This window comes from Eleginops maclovinus, chromosome 12 (genome assembly GCF_036324505.1).
Source record: "Eleginops maclovinus isolate JMC-PN-2008 ecotype Puerto Natales chromosome 12, JC_Emac_rtc_rv5, whole genome shotgun sequence".
In the NCBI taxonomy this organism is placed as follows: Eukaryota; Metazoa; Chordata; class Actinopteri; order Perciformes; family Eleginopidae; genus Eleginops; species Eleginops maclovinus.
Window position 1 is genome coordinate 2,341,395 of NC_086360.1, and position 19,777 is coordinate 2,361,171.

At 39.5% G+C, this 19,777-nt stretch overlaps 1 protein-coding gene across 1 annotated transcript in view; it reads left to right on the forward strand.

Moving 5' to 3' along the window:
* LOC134873271 (collagen alpha-1(I) chain-like) overlaps positions 1-19,777 on the forward strand; it is a 54,498-nt gene that overhangs the window by 21,231 nt on the left and 13,490 nt on the right. The window contains exons 23-52 of the mRNA XM_063896755.1: positions 2,497-2,550; positions 2,641-2,685; positions 5,976-6,029; positions 6,831-6,884; positions 7,234-7,287; positions 7,442-7,486; positions 7,599-7,643; positions 8,374-8,481; positions 8,608-8,661; positions 8,927-8,980; positions 9,072-9,125; positions 10,498-10,605; positions 11,608-11,661; positions 12,093-12,200; positions 12,292-12,345; positions 12,786-12,839; positions 13,582-13,635; positions 13,746-13,799; positions 14,450-14,557; positions 14,650-14,703; positions 16,263-16,316; positions 16,421-16,474; positions 17,122-17,175; positions 17,256-17,309; positions 17,444-17,497; positions 17,679-17,732; positions 17,930-17,983; positions 18,072-18,125; positions 19,549-19,602; positions 19,706-19,723. Coding sequence (XP_063752825.1) covers positions 2,497-2,550; positions 2,641-2,685; positions 5,976-6,029; positions 6,831-6,884; positions 7,234-7,287; positions 7,442-7,486; positions 7,599-7,643; positions 8,374-8,481; positions 8,608-8,661; positions 8,927-8,980; positions 9,072-9,125; positions 10,498-10,605; positions 11,608-11,661; positions 12,093-12,200; positions 12,292-12,345; positions 12,786-12,839; positions 13,582-13,635; positions 13,746-13,799; positions 14,450-14,557; positions 14,650-14,703; positions 16,263-16,316; positions 16,421-16,474; positions 17,122-17,175; positions 17,256-17,309; positions 17,444-17,497; positions 17,679-17,732; positions 17,930-17,983; positions 18,072-18,125; positions 19,549-19,602; positions 19,706-19,723 — 1,773 coding nt within the window. The remainder of the gene's footprint in view (positions 1-2,496; positions 2,551-2,640; positions 2,686-5,975; positions 6,030-6,830; positions 6,885-7,233; positions 7,288-7,441; positions 7,487-7,598; positions 7,644-8,373; positions 8,482-8,607; positions 8,662-8,926; positions 8,981-9,071; positions 9,126-10,497; positions 10,606-11,607; positions 11,662-12,092; positions 12,201-12,291; positions 12,346-12,785; positions 12,840-13,581; positions 13,636-13,745; positions 13,800-14,449; positions 14,558-14,649; positions 14,704-16,262; positions 16,317-16,420; positions 16,475-17,121; positions 17,176-17,255; positions 17,310-17,443; positions 17,498-17,678; positions 17,733-17,929; positions 17,984-18,071; positions 18,126-19,548; positions 19,603-19,705; positions 19,724-19,777) is intronic.

Genomic DNA, 19,777 nt, shown 5'->3' on the forward strand with positions numbered 1-19,777 from the left:
AAATAGGTGCAGTATTTTCAGACCTACAATAATGCAAACAAAACAAGTTCATGTACATTTTTTAAAAACACAATACTAATGTTTTAACTTAGGAATAGTTCAGAAATCAATATTTGGTAGAATAACCCTTATTTTTTATCACAGCTCTCATGCGTCCTGGCATGCTCTCCACTAGTCTTTCATACTGCTGTTGGGTGACTTTATGCCACTCCTGGCTCAAAAATTCAAACAGCTGGGCTTTGTTTGATGGCTTGTGACCATCCATCTTCCTCTTGATCACATTCCAGAGGTTCTCAATGGGGTTCAGGTCTGGAGATTGGGCTGGCCATGACAGGGTCTTGATCTGCTTATCCTCCATCCACACCTTGATCGACCTGGCTGTGTGGGCAGGAGCATTGTCCTGCTGGAAATACCAATCCTCAGAGTTGGGGAATATTTTCAGAGCAGAAGGAAGCAAGACTTCTTCCAAGATAACCTTGTATGTTGTTTGATTCATGCGTCTTTCACAAAGAGAAATTTGCCCTGTTCCAGCCATGCTGAAGCACCCCCAGATCATCACAATCCTCCACCAAATTTCACAGTGGGTGCGAGACACTGTGGCTTGTAGGCCTCTCCAGGTCTCCGTCTAACCATTAGACGACCAGGTGTCGGGTACAGCTGATAATTGGACTCATCAGAGAAGATGAGCTTACTCCAGTCTTCTACAGTCCAATCCTTATGGTCTTTTGCAAACTGCAGCCTGGCTCTTCTTTGCTTCTCATTGATGAAGGGCATTTTTCTAGCTTTGTGAGACTTCAGCCCTGCCTGTAGGAGCCTGTTTCGGACCGTCCTTGCTGTGCAATTCACCCCAGCTGCTGTTTGCCATTCTTTTTCTCGGTCACTTGATGTCATTCTACGGTTGTTGAGTGACATTCGAATGAGTTTGCGGCCATCCCGGAGAGTCGTTTTCACCCTCTGCCGGTCAGTAACTTTGTGGTCCCTAATGTTTGCTGCTTGACCTTGGTTTTATGAACCGCTGTCTTTGAAATGTTGAGGATGGAAGCAACCTTACGCTCAGTGTATCCCTCTGCCAGTAAAGCCAGAATTGAACCCTTCTTTTCTTTTTCTCTCAAAACTTTCTTTTGAACTCTTTTGGCATGGTTAATAGTTATTTTTTTATTTCAAAAACTTTTGAAGTACTACTGTTTTTGCCATCCAAGTGATCTTTATGCAAGTATGTACCGTCATTTCCGGACTATATGCCGCTACTTTTTTCACACGCTTTGAACCCTGCGGCTCAACGATGCGAAAACAAATAAACAAAATGCTTAGACATATCCTAAATATGTCTCGTTTTAAGCACTGCCTGCTTCTTCCTCTACACTGCCATGATGCTCGCCCCTGTATAACAGGAACAGAGGGGAGAGGATGTGTTTGAAGATATCATACAGGACTGGAGATGCCAAAAAGGCACATCAGATATTTGTTTTTTAGCCTTGAACAAATTCCAACCAGTAACAATGATTTTAAAGAAGATACGGCAACAATAATTGATGACACATAACGGGCTTCATGTGACATCACAGTCCATATATAATCCTGTTTAATTAACATAAGCAGCTGAGAGCACCAACACACCCACGAGAATCTATTTTTTTTCTTCTAAAATTGAGTTGGTGCGGCTTATATTCAGGTGCGCTCAATAGTCCGGAAATTACGGTAGTATGATGACTACTGCAGGTTAGGGTGTGCTTGTATGAATGGAATGGCTTCCATACATGTCAAGATGCTGATTTAAGAACAATGGTCTCTTAATTTTTTCTGCAGCTGTATATATACAACATTTTTTCTTAAATCTCTACATGTTTGGCAGCCATTCCAGTGTCTGTTGAATTCCAACACAGAGAAATGTTGTCAGTAGTTTATAGAAAAAAATTATATATAATTTAACTTTAGTGGTCTCCAGAAAAAATTAAGAGACATGCCATACATGTAGAGATAAAAATGTAAGAAACATTAGTCTCTTAATTTTTCCGGAGCTGTACATATAAACACATATTAGTATTGATGATGGTTTCTTAATCTCAAAGATTCCTGGGGTTATATAAACACAGATAAAAATATGAGTGTGTGTTTATATATACATGCATATATAGATACCACAATCCTTTTTCCCTTTTTTAAATAAATTAAACAATTGTTGTACACCTGAATATCTGCTTGGAATTATTTTCCCTAGACTTCTGCGTTCAGAGGTAGCTATTAATGAAGTTATAACTAAAACCAATACTTTAATGCAGAGGCAATCATTAAATATTATACAATATTTATAAAGTTTTTAAGTTAGAACAAAATTGATCAAATAAATGTGTGAAAGTATCATGGTTAAAGTCAGCATGGATAACAAATCCAATCACATTTTTCTTCTCCCATGTGACTGCAGAGAGCTCCATGCGTACGCTTTTATCTTTTATTTAGTCTAAAGGTGAATATTATCTGTTGTTATTCATATTCAAGGGCAACAGAGGCACCGCAGGAACCAATGGAAAGCTAGGACTCAGAGGACCGAGGGTGACTATGACCTGGACAGTAGAAACATAAATGAATCAGATATCGTTTTAGAGACCGTGTTTCTTTGAATGTATTTCTGTCCACGCTCAGGGTCGCACAGGACTGCAGGGCCAGTTCGGTCTACCTGGCATGCCGGTGTGTAGAACAAGTTCAGCTAAAAATCAGCTTCTGGATGTTGGTGTTATTGTAACTGTGTGTGTGTGTGTGTGTGTGTGTGTGTGTGTGTGTGTGTGTGTGTGTGTGTGTGTGTGTGTGTGTGTGTGTGTGTGTGTGTGTGTGTGTGTGTGTGTGTGTGTGTGTGTGTGTGTGTGTGTGTGTGTGTGTGTGTGTGTGTGTGTGTGTGTGTGTGTGTAGGGTTTTAGAGGCAGAGTTGGGATTGAGGGGCCAGAAGGAAAGCCTGGTACACAGGTTCCCATTTTATAACTTTTCATCACAATCTGATTTTTATGGAAGCTCTGAGAGGCAAGCTGGAAAAACATTCTGGTGATCTATTTTCCATGTCTGGTTTGATATATGTGTAAAACAATAATACAAAATAAATAAATAATAATAAGTAAATGAAACAAGAAAATGATACTGTACAAACTTAAGCAGCATTAAATTGATCAACAAAAAATATGATTTACTTACAGATTGTATATAAACAAATGATCTACCTGATTACATCCGAGAAGGGGTGGAAAGAAGTTAACACTTATTTAATCCCACCCCTTCTCCCAAAAACTCAACTTTTTTTTTCTTGTTCTCTTTTAACGAATGTATATCTTAATGTATGTACATACAATATACATTTCCAACTATACATAGATTATATCATTATTACTACAATTATTTTACGTTGTATTTCATATTTGATAAGACAAATATGAAAGACTATCTTTTTACATCCACCATCCAAAATAAATTTGTTATTATAAAACAAACGAAACTAAAACATAAAAACAACAAATAACAAAATACATAAAAGATGTAAATGGTAATCAAGAAAAGATCAAATACCAAACCAAATAAATGAATAAACCGTAAACCCCCATTTATGATTAAACAATTTCATGTCCTTACACCTTTTTAAAAACAGTTTGACATATAAATTGTGTATGACTCAATAACAGGGAAAAAGGGTATTGCCACATACCGTGGCATTTGGGTAACACTTTTCTCCAGAGCGACATACACATGACATGGCTGTAGTCATTTGGGGTTCAGTATCTTGCTGAATGACACATGATGATACTGGGGGTGGGATTGAATATTTCTGATGGAGGGATTTAAGGTAATTTGAGCTCACATTTTTTTGTGCAAACACTTTCCTCTCAGAGCTTTCTTTAAATATACATCTCAAGAGTTTCCGGTTACTGTGATACTGCACTCTGATACTATTCTAATGTCATATATCTCACATACAGGGTGTTCCTGGTTCTGTTGGCTCACCTGGTCCTAAAGCAGACAGAGTGAGTAGTTCCTCAAAATGTTGAAGAGCATGCAAAACAATTATGAAAGCAACAAATTCATTTTTAGAAGTTATGTTTGCTATCAAGGGGAAACATCTGAGTCTGAAGTGATGCCAGTGCAGATATGCCTTCAACATGAAGTATTTCTAATAACCAGCAGGGGGCGACTCTTCTGGTTGCACAAAAAGAACTCAAATTGTATCAAGGTCTATGCGAAAATATCCCACCTTCCCACTTAAAAAATTACCTCAATAAAAAGGTTCTTAAACACCTTGTTAAATACAGCATGTGTTTATTTAGTAAGTTAAAGTTTAGAGGAAAATGAACGATTTGAAGTTAATGATTTAAAACTAAAGTAGTGATTTGTAAATCCAGAAATAGACATTGTAAACCGATATAAACTATATTGCTGGGAGAAGCTGGGAGATGTTAACTTGTTTCTGTCAGTTTTGTTTGTGTCTGAACTACTATATATAGAGATGTTCTTTATTATATGGTAGTTACTACCAGTTCCACTGATATTAGTACTATGTTGAGTAGTACTCAACGTAAGTTTAATGTCTCGATACTGTCTCAATGAGAGGAGGAGAGAAAAAGTTGAGGGAGCGGCATTTTAAAAAGATTGTATGCATTATATCTTACTAGCTCATCATGCCAATACATTAAAATTATTATTGATATGACGTTCAAGCTCCCTCTTTAATTCTTTATGGTTAATTAAAATATATATACAGTATATATATAACTGACAGAAACAACTTAACATCTCCCAGCAATATAGTTTATATTGGTTTACTATATATATATATATATATATATATATATATATATATATATATGCACAGTGGAGGAAATAAGTATTTGATCCCCTGCCAACTTAGTTAGTTTACCCACTTACAAAAAAATGAACGGTCTATACCTTTAATGGTAGGTTTATTTTAACAGTGAGAGACAGAATATATAACAAAAAAATCCAGAAATGTAGATTAAAAAAAAGATATAAATTGATTTGCATTTAATTGGGGGAAATAAATATTCCCCTTGCAACCAACAAGGATTCTGGCTCCCACGGAGTGGTTAAATAAGTCGTCTCCCTTTAAGAAAGTACTCCTCAACTCTTTAGCTGGATGAAAGACACCTGTCCACAGTCAGTAAATCAGATTACAACCTCTCCACCGAGGGCCAGACCATAGACAGGTCTTGTGTCTAACTAATGTCTAAGGACATCAGGGACAAGAGTGTAGACCGGCACAAGGCTGGAATAGAAGACAAGACCACCAGCAAGCAGTTTGGTGAGAGAGAGACAACTGGTTTCATTATTAGAAGATGGAAGAAGCACAAAATGACCGTCCATCGCCCTCAGTCTGGGGCTCCACCATCTAAGATCTGGCCTCTTGGGGCATCAATGATCATGAGAAAGGTGAGGGGTCAGCCAAGAACTACACAGGAGGGACTGGTTAATGATCTGAAGGCAGCTGGGACCACAGTCACCAAGAAAACTACTGGTAACACACTGCGCTGTGATGGACTAAAATCCTACAGGCCGTTTGGAGTATGCCAGTGATCCTCTGAATGACTCAGAGAAGGCTTATAAGAAGGTGATGTGTTCAGATGAGACTAAAATCAAAATCTTAGGCATCAACTCGACATGTCGTGTTTGGAGGAAAAGAAATGCTGCCTAGGACCCCAAGAACACCATCCCCAGCATCAAGCATGGAGGGGAAAACATTAATTGTCCATTTGTTACGCCCCCTTCCTTCCCATTTAAAAATAAAAACATATCGTAAAAGACAAAAACAAACGGTTTTAATACTGTTTTTTATTTATAAAAATAAATAACAAATTCAACATGGAGCAATATGTGTTGCTCAATGCAAACAGTATGTGATAACACGACTCATCACTATGAACTAATGAAATGCTGTTGCAACACATGACTGTGCAACACATCTGTACCTCTCTGCTCTCATGAAGGGCTCTCCCGGTGCTGCTGCTGATGCAGGGCAGCCAGGTTCTCCAGGAGTCTCGGTAGGCCCATACTTCTTCTGATCAACGTGTTCCTAAATAATTCTACATTTGTACCAGTTATTTGTGACTTCTACAGGGCCCTCCAGGAAAGTCATGCCAAAACGGGATACCTGGACCACGTGGGGAGAGGGTGAGCAGATCTCACATTCATGTATTTCAGTGTGGATGAATATTTGATCATTCTGGATAACATTGCATAACACCTTTCTGTTTGTGTGTGCAATAATCAAGAGTAAATAGAGTTTAGGTTGAGATGAAGTCATTAGTTTTGTTAATTGGCAGGTTTCATAAATGTCTATTTTTAGGGACCCATGGGGAACCAAGGTTTCATGGGCCCTCAGGGACCAGTGGGCATGTATGTAAGTATGTAAACCATCCATTCTTATATTTGCCAACTGATCAAAGCTATTACAAGATAAAACATCCTTACAGTACATCCATGTGTGCGTGTTGTTTCTAGAATACTCCTCAACTGCAGCTCCTCTATTTCCTTTTATATATTGCAATCGTTGAGAATAGTTTGCATCAGCAGCACACTCAAAAATGTATATATTAATTTAGCAAACTGTCGGGTTTGAGAATACATTATAGTAACATGGGTCCTTTTTCAAGTGTGTGCACTGATGAGTGTGTGTAATTTAACACAGTGTGTGTCTCTTACAAAGTCATTGGAATGCAAAGCGATTGTAAGCCACATTTCTTTAATAAAATGAAAATATATATATATTTAAATATGCAACCAGTAAGTAACTGGTCAAAGAAAGCACATGAAGGCTACATATAATGTGAGGTTGTCCACAGGGTCACCCTGGAACATTGGGTCCAACTGGGAGACCAGGACACATGGGGCAGAGGGTGAGACATGATTCCTGTCTGAATAAAAAGTGTTAATATGAAGACTTTCTTCTAGTACAGCAGATTTACACTTTTCTTCATACTACTATACTTCATACTTTCATCAATCACTAAGTGTAAGGCATGCAGAACAGAAACACCTAGTATGGATCACTATGCAAATTAGTAGTAAATCTCTCAAATAAAGAACAATAAATGATCTTTGAATGTTTGCCTCTTCAACGGATCGATCTACAAAACTAAATTGGTCCAACTCTCAGCTATAGGCAGTGATTAAATTCATATCCAATGTAATCTTCAGGCTGTTTGTCATGGATGGACGTCACTCAGTGTTTTCTGTTAACTCCAGGGGGAGGCTGGAGTCAGAGGCTCTGCCGGCTTCCGAGGGGGGACGGGACCTCCAGTGAGTCTGTTTGGTCCAAAATGATGCATTGGGATTTTTATCTTGATTATGTCCACATAAATATCCATGTGTGCTTGTTGAATACTCTGTTATGGTTTGCAGTAATAGTTCCTACTGGGTTGATCTTGGTTGTATTTAAACATTGTCTTGTCAGGGTCTGATGGGCCCCTCTGCTGAGAAAGGGCCTCCTGGATCCAAGGTGAGATCATGTAGATCCCTGAAATGTGCTCATCAAACAGCATTACAACTGTAATGTGAGAAGAGGACCTGACATCATTGCTGTTGATACTGTATGTATCTCTTCCCTTCAGGGCCGTCAAGGAGTGTTGGGGCCCAACGGCCCTCAGGGACTGCCAGTAAGTCGTACAGGAGGGTTGTTTCACTTTCAGTATATGTGTTCTCTCTGCTGCAAATCAACTTCTTTCAAACCTTTTGATGACTTCATGTCTTCCCAGTGCTGCTGCACTTCTTCTCAAGTTATTTTTAATTAAACAAAAAATACAATAATCATTGGATAATGTAGAAATCTTATCACTAGTCCCTAAACAGAACTTCTTCAAGCAGATATATTGTCAAACATAGAAGAAAAACATAAATGATATAATGCTTTCTAGTCTGAGTGCCTTTTTTATTGATGTGATATAACCCAGTGAGCTTTTATGGCACTGTACTTACAAGAAAACCTTCTCTTCTATTCCCCTTTCATTGTCGCCTAGACCATTGACAGTTAACATTATTCTTTAGAAAATAAGATCTTTTCTGATGTGTTCCAACAACTTGTGTAGCAGGATCTGAACACAAATAAAAAAGCCCATATTTATATGAAATATCACTGATAAAGAGAGATACAGGTGGTAGTTTTGCACTACACGTCTACTATAGTCGATCAAAGTTCTTTAACGAGGGAGCATCAATAAAGTAGATTTGAGCATTTGAGCCTAAAGTAACACCAAAATAAATCAAACATCACATCTTGATGATATCGGTACATTACTGTATTCTGGGAATTGTCTATTATTAATTAAGCTTCACTTATAATGAACAACTCCTATTACACTTTTATTTATTTTTCCTAAATGGTTTCAGGGCCCAGCAGGCCAGCCAGGCCCAGAGGGCAGCACAGGGAGACAAGGTCCTAAAGGGACTCAGGGCCCAACAGGGTCACACGGGTCGGGTGGACCCAGAGGATTTCCAGTGAGTGGGTACTAATAGTCTGTCTCCAGTTATTGATCCAATTTTGTGATGGAGTCCTCACTGCCTGTACACCCGTCATATTGTGATGCAGTGTATCTTTTAAGCTGGATAACTTTTTCTGATCAGGGAGCACCAGGGATTATTGGACTGACGGGAGAGGCGGGGGACGAAGGAGAGAAGGTAACTGATTTTAATATTTTACAAAATTCTACTAAAACATTTTTTTTTTTCTAAAACTGGCTAGCGAGAGCATCAGGCTCTGCCTTCTACTGGACAGTTTGGGTAATACTCACCTCAACATTGGCCATTCTGGGGGGCCAGTAGAGGGCTCCGCTTGTGCTAATGGAACTAGAGTAACAATATATAACTATTGATTTCAGAATGTGAATGTTTAAATACTATCAAGCAATTGGATTAATGAAAGGCTGTTTATTCTTGTTTTTAGAGAGCAAGGGGTCCTGGTGGTGATACAGGTGTTCCGGGTCTGGATGGGCAACCGGTCAGTTAGATCACTGCACCATTCAGAATAATTGGAGAAATACAAAATATTCCCACTTTGATATTGCCAAGTTTAAGTGTTCTTGTCTTAGGGTCCTCATGGGCCTGCTGGTGAAGAAGGAACCCCTGGAACTAAAGCTGACCAGGTGTGTGACTGTATTATTATTTCTATTTAGATCAAAATAATACACATATTATGGAATTCATTAGTTAATTCATTAGGTCTGCATGTCAGATCAGTTGCGCTGACATGATTGTTTAGGGGTCTCACTGTGGTGTCCTCAGAGGCACACAGCTGCTTTGCCATACACATGTACAGTATCATTTACACAAGTACATCTTCATGATAAGGCAAGGCACAGTAACAGCAATAGAAAGGGACAATAGGTTCTTCAGATTACAGTGTGTGCTTCATTAGATTAGGCAGGGACATAATCAATCAGCAAAGGCCTGGACCTAAGCCAGGATCACTGTTGGGTGGGGTCGGTGTACTGTGTGCTTCTCAACAGTAACCACAACCAACAGATATCTCATGGAGTATTGACACATTACATTACATTTACCTCACATGTCACTTGTTGGACACGTTTATCCAAAGCGACTTACATACATTCCATACTGTGGACAATCCCCATAGGAGCAATTTGGGGTGAAGTGTCTTGCCCAGTAAGCCAACGACATGCAGTGGGACTCGAACATACACTCCCCCTAGTCCCCTGATCTGAAGATCAGCGCACTATCCCGCTGTGCCACAGCCTACCCCTTGAGTTTACTTATTCATCACTACAGTTAGGCAAGAAGTCTAACTAATACTAAGCTGGTGTTAAATTTTAGCTTTAGCCATGGATGTCCCGTGGCACGCTAGAGACAACTCTCTCTGACCAATCAGTGGTCTACAGTTTTTTATGTCACCCTTTAAATAGACACCAAAATGAAACCAGGTCCACTTTTGCTACTTTTCATGCAGTGGAAATGTGATTTATTTGTTTGAAGACTGAATTGACTATTGGCATATTTAGTCCAAAGGCACAAGATACAATCTTCAGTATTGGCTCAAGGCTCCATGATACCATCAGCCAGTGGGGGGCCAACCCAGGGGGCTCCAGCTACACTGTCTTATCAGGCTTAAATTGTACTGCTACGCAATGAGACGTCATAATTCTGGCGTGAACTTCTAAATCAATGCAGTCAAAGTTAAAGTAGTTTAAAGCCATTATTTTGTTACAACTTGGCTGCTATTTTATGTGTCAACAGTACTTTAAAGAACATACCCCAAACAATAAAGCCCAATGCATTGATTTTCTTGCAGGTTTGAATCCCAACTAACAGTCAGCCATTATTTTAGTTATAGTCATGAATTATGTGTAAAAAGGAAAAAGACAGTAAACAGGTATTTGAAGTGGGAAACAAAGAACCATGTAAGGCATATAATTATGTGTAGGCTAAATAAAGTAGATTATGCATGGATTGAATAAATATGTCCTAGAACTGTCAAACCCTGTATTAATCCTGAAATAGGGAGCGCTGGGCCTTCAGGGACAACCAGGGCCCAAAGGACTAAATGGAGAGCAGGGACCTCAGGGTTCCAAGGGGCTTGAGGGTGAGCCTGGGCAGACAGGCGAAGAGGTAAGATTCATTGTCATTCTGTTAAACCATTTCACCTAGCAGCTAATGAATATTGTAGTTATCGATAAACCTGGCAATTCCATTCATCAGGAATCAGGTCACCTAATGGAGATGCCAGCCACCTTCCCCCCAACAAATATTTTGTCCTCTTGTATCTGCAATCTCATTCATTCGTTCCTGACCAACCCTTCATGACGTTCCTCCCAATCTTGCCCTTAAAGTGTCTCCATCATTTCCCATATTTGTGTTGAAGTCTCCCACACTAAGGAGCCCCCTTCAGGAGCCCATTAAAGGACTCTGTTCAGGATCTCCAAGAAGGACGAATACTCTGAACTGCTTCTCAGGGCCTAGTTACGTCAGTCGAGAGCCTCTCCTTTTACCGCCATCCTTCTGGCAGAACATTCCACCCAATGGGCTCTCCCCATAGGTGGTGGGCCCACAGGACAGGGATGTTCAGGGCATGGTATCCACCTAGCTTTATCAAGCATTGCCCGGCATGGTAACTCCCATTCTTCCGCACCTTGTGTTTTCTTTCTGTCTTTTTTGAACCATTTCTAGTCTGGTCTATTGTCTGGGACCAATCTGCCATGGGAAACCCTCGAACACTACATTCCAGACCACACAGGTTCATAAGGTCACCCAAACCTCTCTACTATGATATGGTGATGGTTCTTGTGAATTGTTTTCTGGAATAATCGTTTTGTCTATAAAACATTGGAAAACAGTTAAAAATGCCCATCCCAATATCCAAAACCAAGAACTATTACATTTACATTATTGGTAGTCCAACAAATTAAGCTAGTTCTTACATTTGAGAACCTGGAACTATGAAGTTGTTGGTATTTTTGCTTTAAAAAGGATTTGAAAGATGAATCGTATATGCTGAACACATTTCTGTCGATCAATTATCTAACTCATTATTGTAGCTTTGATAATGCTTAGCTAGCCACTGGTGCTGGACGATAGCTGCCACTTTAAAAAAAATGTTGTTTCTTGTTTCAGGCGGATTTTGGAGAGCCTGGAGTTCCTGGATATCCAGGTCCTATAGGAGCAAAGGTAATTTTCACCTCAACGTTATAATGAGACTGTAGCATTATAGATGTCTCACTGGGTGTACATTTTGACCCCTTGGAACGTTGCAAGTTCTATTGTTTAACATTTATAAATAAAGTATATGTACGTAAGACCGAAAGTAAAGGGTTAAAATACAGTATATCTCTACAGAGTGTTCTTAATAATTACAAATATTGTATACAAACTACTTGTTTGCATTATCCTCATACTTATATGAGAACAGAATTCTCAACTTATTTCATCAATTAAATGATCAATCTGATATGAAAATATGACTCCAGGAGTGTAAGATAGCCTTTTCCCTTACACTGACAGCACACCAATAAGAACAGATTTGTTCTGTCAATAAGGATTAATACCTTTTATAAAAACTGTTCTTCTCAAGTCAGTTAATCATGTTGTTTTTTCAACAGGGAGATATTGGAAATCATGGTCTTTTGGGATCAGTGGGCCATGTAGGACTCCAGGGCACTCAAGGACAAAGAGGGTCAAAAGGAAAAGAGGGTTATGCCGGCTTGATGGTACATTTTCGTCAATGCTTTATCCATGATCCCTCTACCTGTTAATATCATCCGTGTATCTGCTGTTGAATACCAAGTATTTATTTTTCAGGGTCAAGGGGGGCTGATTGGGAAGATTGGACCATTCGGCTTATTAGGAATAAAGGTAAGTTACCATCTGCTCTTGAGGAAGTTGCAAAATGCTTTCTCCCCCCAGGGTCCATGTCTGCAGAATCAGAGAATATAAAGACCTCTGCATCACTCGTTTTTTTTAAAAAGCCTTAAGACCCTCCTGTTCCTCACCGTGTTTTACTGATTGTCCTGGTTTTATGACGTAGTTTTATTTTTTACCATGTATGCTCTGTTTTTACACTAAGCTCCCTAGTTTTGTATGTCCTGCCTTTTTATTTTTAATGTTCCTTAGATCATTTTCAAGTTTTCTGTCATTGGCTTTTGAAGCACCTTGAGATGACTTTGTTTTTAAATTACACTATACAAATGATATGTATTATTATTTATTTATTTTTATGTATAATTGAAGTTCAACTGAAGAGTAATTCATATTTTTGTCTGCTACAGCATACATATCCGTTCTCCATTTTTCAGGGTTCTGCAGGTATTTTTGGGATTCCAGGACCTGATGGGCCACCAGGACAGAAGGTAGATATTCTTGCAGCATGTTATGTCATTAAAAAGACAGTTTTTGAGCCTGTCTTCATAAAAAAATCACATGCTATAAGAGACCGTTGGATGTCTACATTCCTCTTCTGCATATTTGCACCAATACAACTTCATTGGAATCAATAGGGTAAAATACAGTCCTTATTTTGGCCAAAAATATGTTCAAATCTAATGTGATGTTGGTATCTTGGTCCTGGCAGTCTGGTGCCAGCGACATGTGCTGAAGTTCATCAGAGAGCTGAGTTTCTACTGAATGTTAAGCACTGTTGCATATAACTGTGTGTTCTGTTTCAAGAAAGGGATGGTTCACTGCCAGTATAGAGGCGGAATCTTTAAAGCAACTAATGGCTCTCGTGCAGGAAGTCAAATAAAAACAAATATCCTTTTGTTTTTGCAGTTTTTGTCTTATTGTGTTTTCACAGTCTACACATTGATTGTGTAAACTGTATACATAATAAGAAATATACGTATAGTAAGTATCTTTTTTTTTAACCAGAAGTGATAGGAGAGGTTGAAGTTAAGTATAAGGGAACAAATCTTTTTTTGTGTGGTTTTTCAAAACGTTAGAATTAACTTTCATCAACTGAAAACACACACTGTGAAAACATTAAACAAACAGGTGTATAGAATTTAGACGCGAGAAAAATCCAAAGTAACGTTATAGAGATGAAGAGATGAATGTGACAGCATGCAGTTATTTTTTTACTCGTTGTCTCTAAAGGGGGACAAAGGTCCTGCTGGTTTGACTGGGGAGCCAGGGACACCAGGTCTCAAGGTACAGACACTGTACATACACTGCTGCTTAAAAGTCAAAGCTGTAGAGTGAAGCCATCTATTACAAATGTCGGCCTTATAACCTTTACACTGTCTTCTGTCTATCTGCAGGGGGGGTCAGGAAGTGCCGGTTTGAAAGGTGACATGGGGAAGCCTGGAACAGTGGTAAGCAGAGAAGCTCTGATCAGCAACACCAACCCTAGCCCCTAACACTTGCATCTGTGAAATAACCAACTGTCATTGCACAATATCTACAGTACAAAGCCCCTGTGGATGTTTCTGTAAAAGCGGACATCAGGATCATAGGTTTCATACTTTTAAATAAAATAAAAATCTGTGTCTGTACAAACAGGGTAAAAGAAAGGTTTTGTAAGGTGATTTTATTTGTTTGGTTTCAGTATTCGCAAAAGATTATCCTGGCAAAATCAGTTTTTCCCGCTCCTTATAAGTCATCAAAAACAGTATCAGACTAAGAAATAGATCATCAGTACCAAAGGACACTTTTTGTGGTTTAAAGAAAACCTTTTGATGCATTCCAGGTTTTTTTCTTCCTTTGATGTTGCAATGTCCCAATTTCAGTTTGACAATACTGTTTCCAAGTTCTCTATTTAATTTTGCTACTCTTTAAAAATGGCCTGTTGATTTCTAATTATAAATTATGTTTTATTTTCTTCCCAATATTTTCTTCTAGGTTATATTATACTCTAGAATGCAGTGAACCTGTAAAAACAACTTGACTTAATCTTTGATTTAATCCAATGATTTAATCTTACCAAGTCATCATTTAACACAACTGCTGATATGTTGTGCTTCAGGGCTCTGCTGGAGTCACAGGAATACCAGGTGATGCTGGTTCAAAAGGCTATGCTTGTCTTGAGGGGCTGAGAGGAAAGCCTGGACAGAAAGGAGAGCCAGGAACACTAGTGAGAACATTCATAGAACCTGAGGTTGTGCTCCATGGACAGAGGTGCTTTAAATGTTGAATGAAAGCCTGATGGTGATTCTCCACCTGCAGGGTCCTGATGGCCTGCCAGGAAGTAAAGGACCTCCAGGACTACCTGGAGCAGAGGTAAGAGCAGGACCCACAGCTGCAGAGGCACAAATTAGGAGCTTCCAGAAGAATCTGCTGAGACGTTATGGGCATCAAGGGACTGAAAGGATGACAGGCATGCTGTCAGCGGTATCTAAAGATATAGTTGTACAATATGAAGAGTTTGCTTCGTATGACAGTCAATTATATTTAGGTATTTACTATAATATTTCATTTTAAACAAAATTTTACTTTTAAAGACGTTTTTATGAAATGCTTGGATACAAAGGCCCAAGCAGTTAATCAGCAGAGCTTAGTTTGGATGTACTTTTCTTGACAGTGCTTTCAGTGAATGATGTGGTTAGCCTTTATTCTTTCTGTACATTACTTTATGGGAGGCTGGAGGATGTAACATTAGATAGACAAAGAAAAAAAGATTTATTTCTGTTTCTATACTGCAGAGCTTTAAGCTAATTGCTAACATTAGCATGCTAACATACTCACAATGAAATGATGTAAACATGTTGATTCTTAGCAGGTTTAATTTGACATTTCATTTAATTTAGCTGATGCCTCTATCCAAAGTGACTTACTGCTTAGTGATTTGAAGATAAAAACTCATAAAATAAAGAGTCCCACAAGTACATCAGCCTTCATTCAGCCAAACCTTTCTAGGTGCTATCTCAGAAGTGGGAATCTTTTTTTGTTTGTTTTTTGTGCCAATGTGCAGATGAAACACAAAGAAAGATGTTTTGACTTTCTGCTGCCCTAATATCAATGGAGGGCTTGCTTGGTTTTGGGGCCTGGGTAGCAAACCATGTTTTAGTTGAGGGGAACCTGGGTCCAACTCACTGTAAAGGAGCAGCAAGCCGATAGACCGAAGCATAGCAAAGTGCACATGCTGGAGGCTGGCTTAATGTCCTGGATGTAGGAATAGACTGATCCATTCACAGGCCATTACAAGTGTTTTGAACGGATTATGGCAGCCACTGTAGTAACCAGTGATGGGAGTGGAGGAGGGTTGCAGTGTGTGAGAACTTAAGTAGTTTAGAAAACAGTTGCTGCATCCTGAATTAGCTGCAGAGGGCACTTTGGGAGTTGCAGTAGCCAAGACGTTTGTTAGCATGCTCAGAAGTCTTGATTAGCAATAGCTAATGGGAATGCCATAGATTTGGCAGGTATTACTGTGTTTTGGTGTTGGGCCAATTAACCTTTTGACCTGATGATGGTGCTAGATGCAACGTTAGGGGATCAGCACAGTGAGAAGGAAACATTGTCTGGCTTTACTGAATCCAGCACCTTCACAGATTCAGACATTTTAAAATGTAATTAAACCCGCCTTTTTACAGTTTTAAATTTGAATGCAAATTCCATTTAAAAATGACACTAGTGGCTTGACAGTCTCACAAACCCCACAATGTATTTGGACCGTGTTGCTCTGGGTCGGATCTTTGTTCCCTGAATGTGCCACTAAGGGAGAGAGGAATGGAAGAAACAGAGTTTATGGGTCATTAATACCAATAAGCAAAAATTACCAAACAAAACCTTTTATTGTTTTGAGCTGGCCTGTAAAATCCTTTCTGTTTCCCATTCTCCAGGGTCTCATTGGTGAGATTGGGCAACAGGGTCCTGTTGGGCCTCCCGGACCTCAGGTCAGCGCCATCCCTCCGTTCACTCGACTGATGTTTCGCAAACGCATGTACAGTATTCTGAATAACTTACCATAACATTCACCTCCTTCATCTGTTTGCACCAGGTACCACGAGGTAACTCTGGGCTGGAGGGAATGAATGGAAAGAGGGGTCAAAAGGTCAGCTTCAGTCTCTTAGTCTGCACAAACGTATACACATAGACTCTTGCATCTTACTACTATTGGTTTTCTCACATAAAACATTGCACCTCAAAAATAAAACATGTGATCAAACAATACATCTAACTGGTCCTCCGTTCAGTAGGAACCAGTGGGCTTGGAGTCAGAGAGGGTAGCGATGTCAGACAATACTGAGAGAGTAAAGCACTGTTGTTATGGTTTAATTGACAATTTAAAAAAGAAGATTGACACCAGCCTTCTTTTTTAGGAGAGCATCTCAGATAAGAGTTCTGCACTGGTGCTGCAACACGTTAAAAATAACTAAAAACTTGTGTGATATTTTAAATTATTTCAAAAGACAATTTTACTTCCCATATTTATAATCACATAATTCTAATGATTATGATATTTTAGTAAAAGAAATGAAGAGTTTGTATACTTCAGAAACTAACTAGCCAGCATTTAATGTGACGCAGATTATTCTTAACCCTTTTTATTACATTAGTATTGACTAATCTTAATATTAAATACTAGTGAAATGGCATGTGATGTTAAGCTTCATTTGCCATGGCCATATTGCTTGTCCTTATGAGTTAGTTATAATATTTGTCCAGACCCTGACATTGTCTCTGTGGATTGACTTTTAGGGAGAGGATGGCCAAAGTGGACGTGCAGGGAAGGATGGACACATTGGAAAGAGGGTACAAAATCACTCATGACAGCTAAGATGGATATGAAGGTATGTTTACAATTTAAAATCTAATGCTATTCCCTTTCAAAGGGAAAAAGAGGAAAAGCTGGAAATAGAGGACCAAGTGGAGATCATGGGCAGAAGGTCAGTTGTTGCTAATGGTCCTGACCATCTGTATCAGCTGTTAATGTTATTACCTGTCACACATTCAACTTGTCAGAATGTTATACAGAAAGTGTTGCATTAAATTAAGATTAGATCTTTTTCTGTCCCTGCAGGGAAAGATGGCAGATGAGGGGGTCTTTGGTCCTCCAGGGACACCAGGCTCTTCTGTAAGTTGCTTGTCGCTAAATCTCCTCTTCACATATGATCATTGGACAGCCTTGGTGTTATATATGCTTTTTAATTGTCAAATTTTAGTGGTCATCCCACTTCTTTCATTCAGTTAAAGTAAACTATTGGTTGTCAAAGGATTATCTGATGTATCTCTTCTCTTACAATCTTTCCCCAAAGGGTGAATCCGGTCCAGGTGGAGAAAAAGGTGGAGTGGGTGCAACAGGCTTTAAGGTAGGTCTTTAGATGGTATTGTTTATTTTGATATTTTTCATCAGAAAACCAAATCACTAGATGGAGTCAGAGTTAGCCTTCAAGGCACATTTTCATCATTTACTGTTTAAACGATGCAATATAACAATATGTTGTTGATGTGCAACCATCTATATGTGACTGCATCTTCAGCATACAGCTAATGTTTTCCATTGCAGGGAGAACCTGGCGCTACAGGACCACCTGGCCCCCCCGGCAGACAGGGGTTAAAGGTCAGTTTAGTGTTAATAACAATAATAACAATTTGATGATTTTTCATTTATGCTGAGTGATGCAAAGTATAACATGATGTTGTTTCAGGGAACTCAAGTCTCTATTGGGAAGCCAGGAATAGCAGGCCAGAAGGGAGAGCAGGTGAAGTAACGCTGTTAGATAAAGCCAGTAGATATTTCAATTCACCTAAACTTGAGTGCATGAAATTATTATTGTTGTTATAAAGCAGTTTGTCAGAACTTTTGGCTATAGCTCTTCAGTTTCTCTGCTGTTGGGGTGTAAGTGGCTATTTATTATTTAGGTTTAAAAGCCAACAATGGCAAGAATATTTCCAATGTATGAGTGAGATAAAGTTATGTATTCACAATTTACCCCCTTTGCAGCTGGACGAGAGGGCCTGGCTCGTAGTTCTAGTTCATCCCAAAGGTGTTCAGTGGGGTTGAGGTCAGGGCTCTGTGCGGTCCGCTCCAGTTCTTCCACACCAAACTCATCCAGCCATGCCTTTATGGACCTTGTCCTGCTGGAACAGGAAAGGGCTTTCCCCGAACTTTTTCCACAAAGTTGGAAGCATAGAATAGTCCAGAATGATTTGGTAAGATGAAGCATTAAGAATCCCCTTCACTGGAACTAAGGGGCAGAGGCCAACCCCAGAAAAACATCCCATAGCTTTACCCCTCCTCCACCACACTCTACAGTTAGCACAATGCAGTCAGGCAGGTAAGGTTCTCCTGGCTTTCTCCAAACCCAGACTGGTAAATCAGACTGCCAGATAGAGAAGCGTGATTGGTCACTCCATAGAACACGTTTCCACTGCTCCAGAGTCCAGTGGCGGTGTGCTTTACACCACTCCATCCCACACTTGGCATTGTGCATGGTGATGTGAGGCTTGCATGCAGCTGCTTGGCCATGAAGCTCCCAGCACAGTTCTGGTCTTTTGGAGCTCTGCAGTTATTGAGTCAGCAGAACTTTGGCCACTTTTACGCACTATGCGCCTCAGCACTCGGCGCCCCCGCTCTGTAACTTCAGGTGGTCTGGCACCTCCAGGCTGAGTTGCTGTGGTTCCTAAACATTTCCACTTTGCAATAATACCACTTACAGTTGATCGTGGAATATCTAGGAGAGAGGAAATGTCACAAACTCACTTGTTGCAACGGTGGCATCCTGTTACAGGACCACGTTCGAGTTCAGTGAGCTCTTTAGAAAGACCCATTCTTTCAGAAATGTTTGTAAAGGCAGACTGCATGGCTAGGTGCTTGATTTATACACCTGTGGCAATGGGACTGAAGGAAACACCTGAATTCAATGATGAAGAGGAGTGTGTCAATACTTTTGTCTATATAGTGTATCAGAGTGGCAAACGTTTTGAAATAATACTTAAAGGTGCATTTTAATTATAATGTCATTTTGAAATCATGGAATCTATTGGCTGTTCTGAGAGTCAGTTACACAAGCATATGTGATCATATAAAGGCAAGAGTAAGAACGTGCTTTTCTATTTATTTTATTGTGAAGTGTCCCTCTTAGTGTGCAATAATAATCATATGGGAGTATTGATTGTTTCCAGGGAGATGTTGGCCAACCAGGTAGACGTGGTGCTCCAGGCCTTCCTGGGCTGCCTGTAAGTCATCTCAACTGACCTTTCGGCGGTGTTTAAACCTGCTCTGATGTGAGAGAGATACATTTCACTCATTACATCTACTCCTCTGCTTTTGTGTTTTTAGGGTTTGTTTGGACACAAGGTTGGTAAATCAATAAGCACATTGCTCGAGGTTGTTTCTTGAGAAAAGTAATTT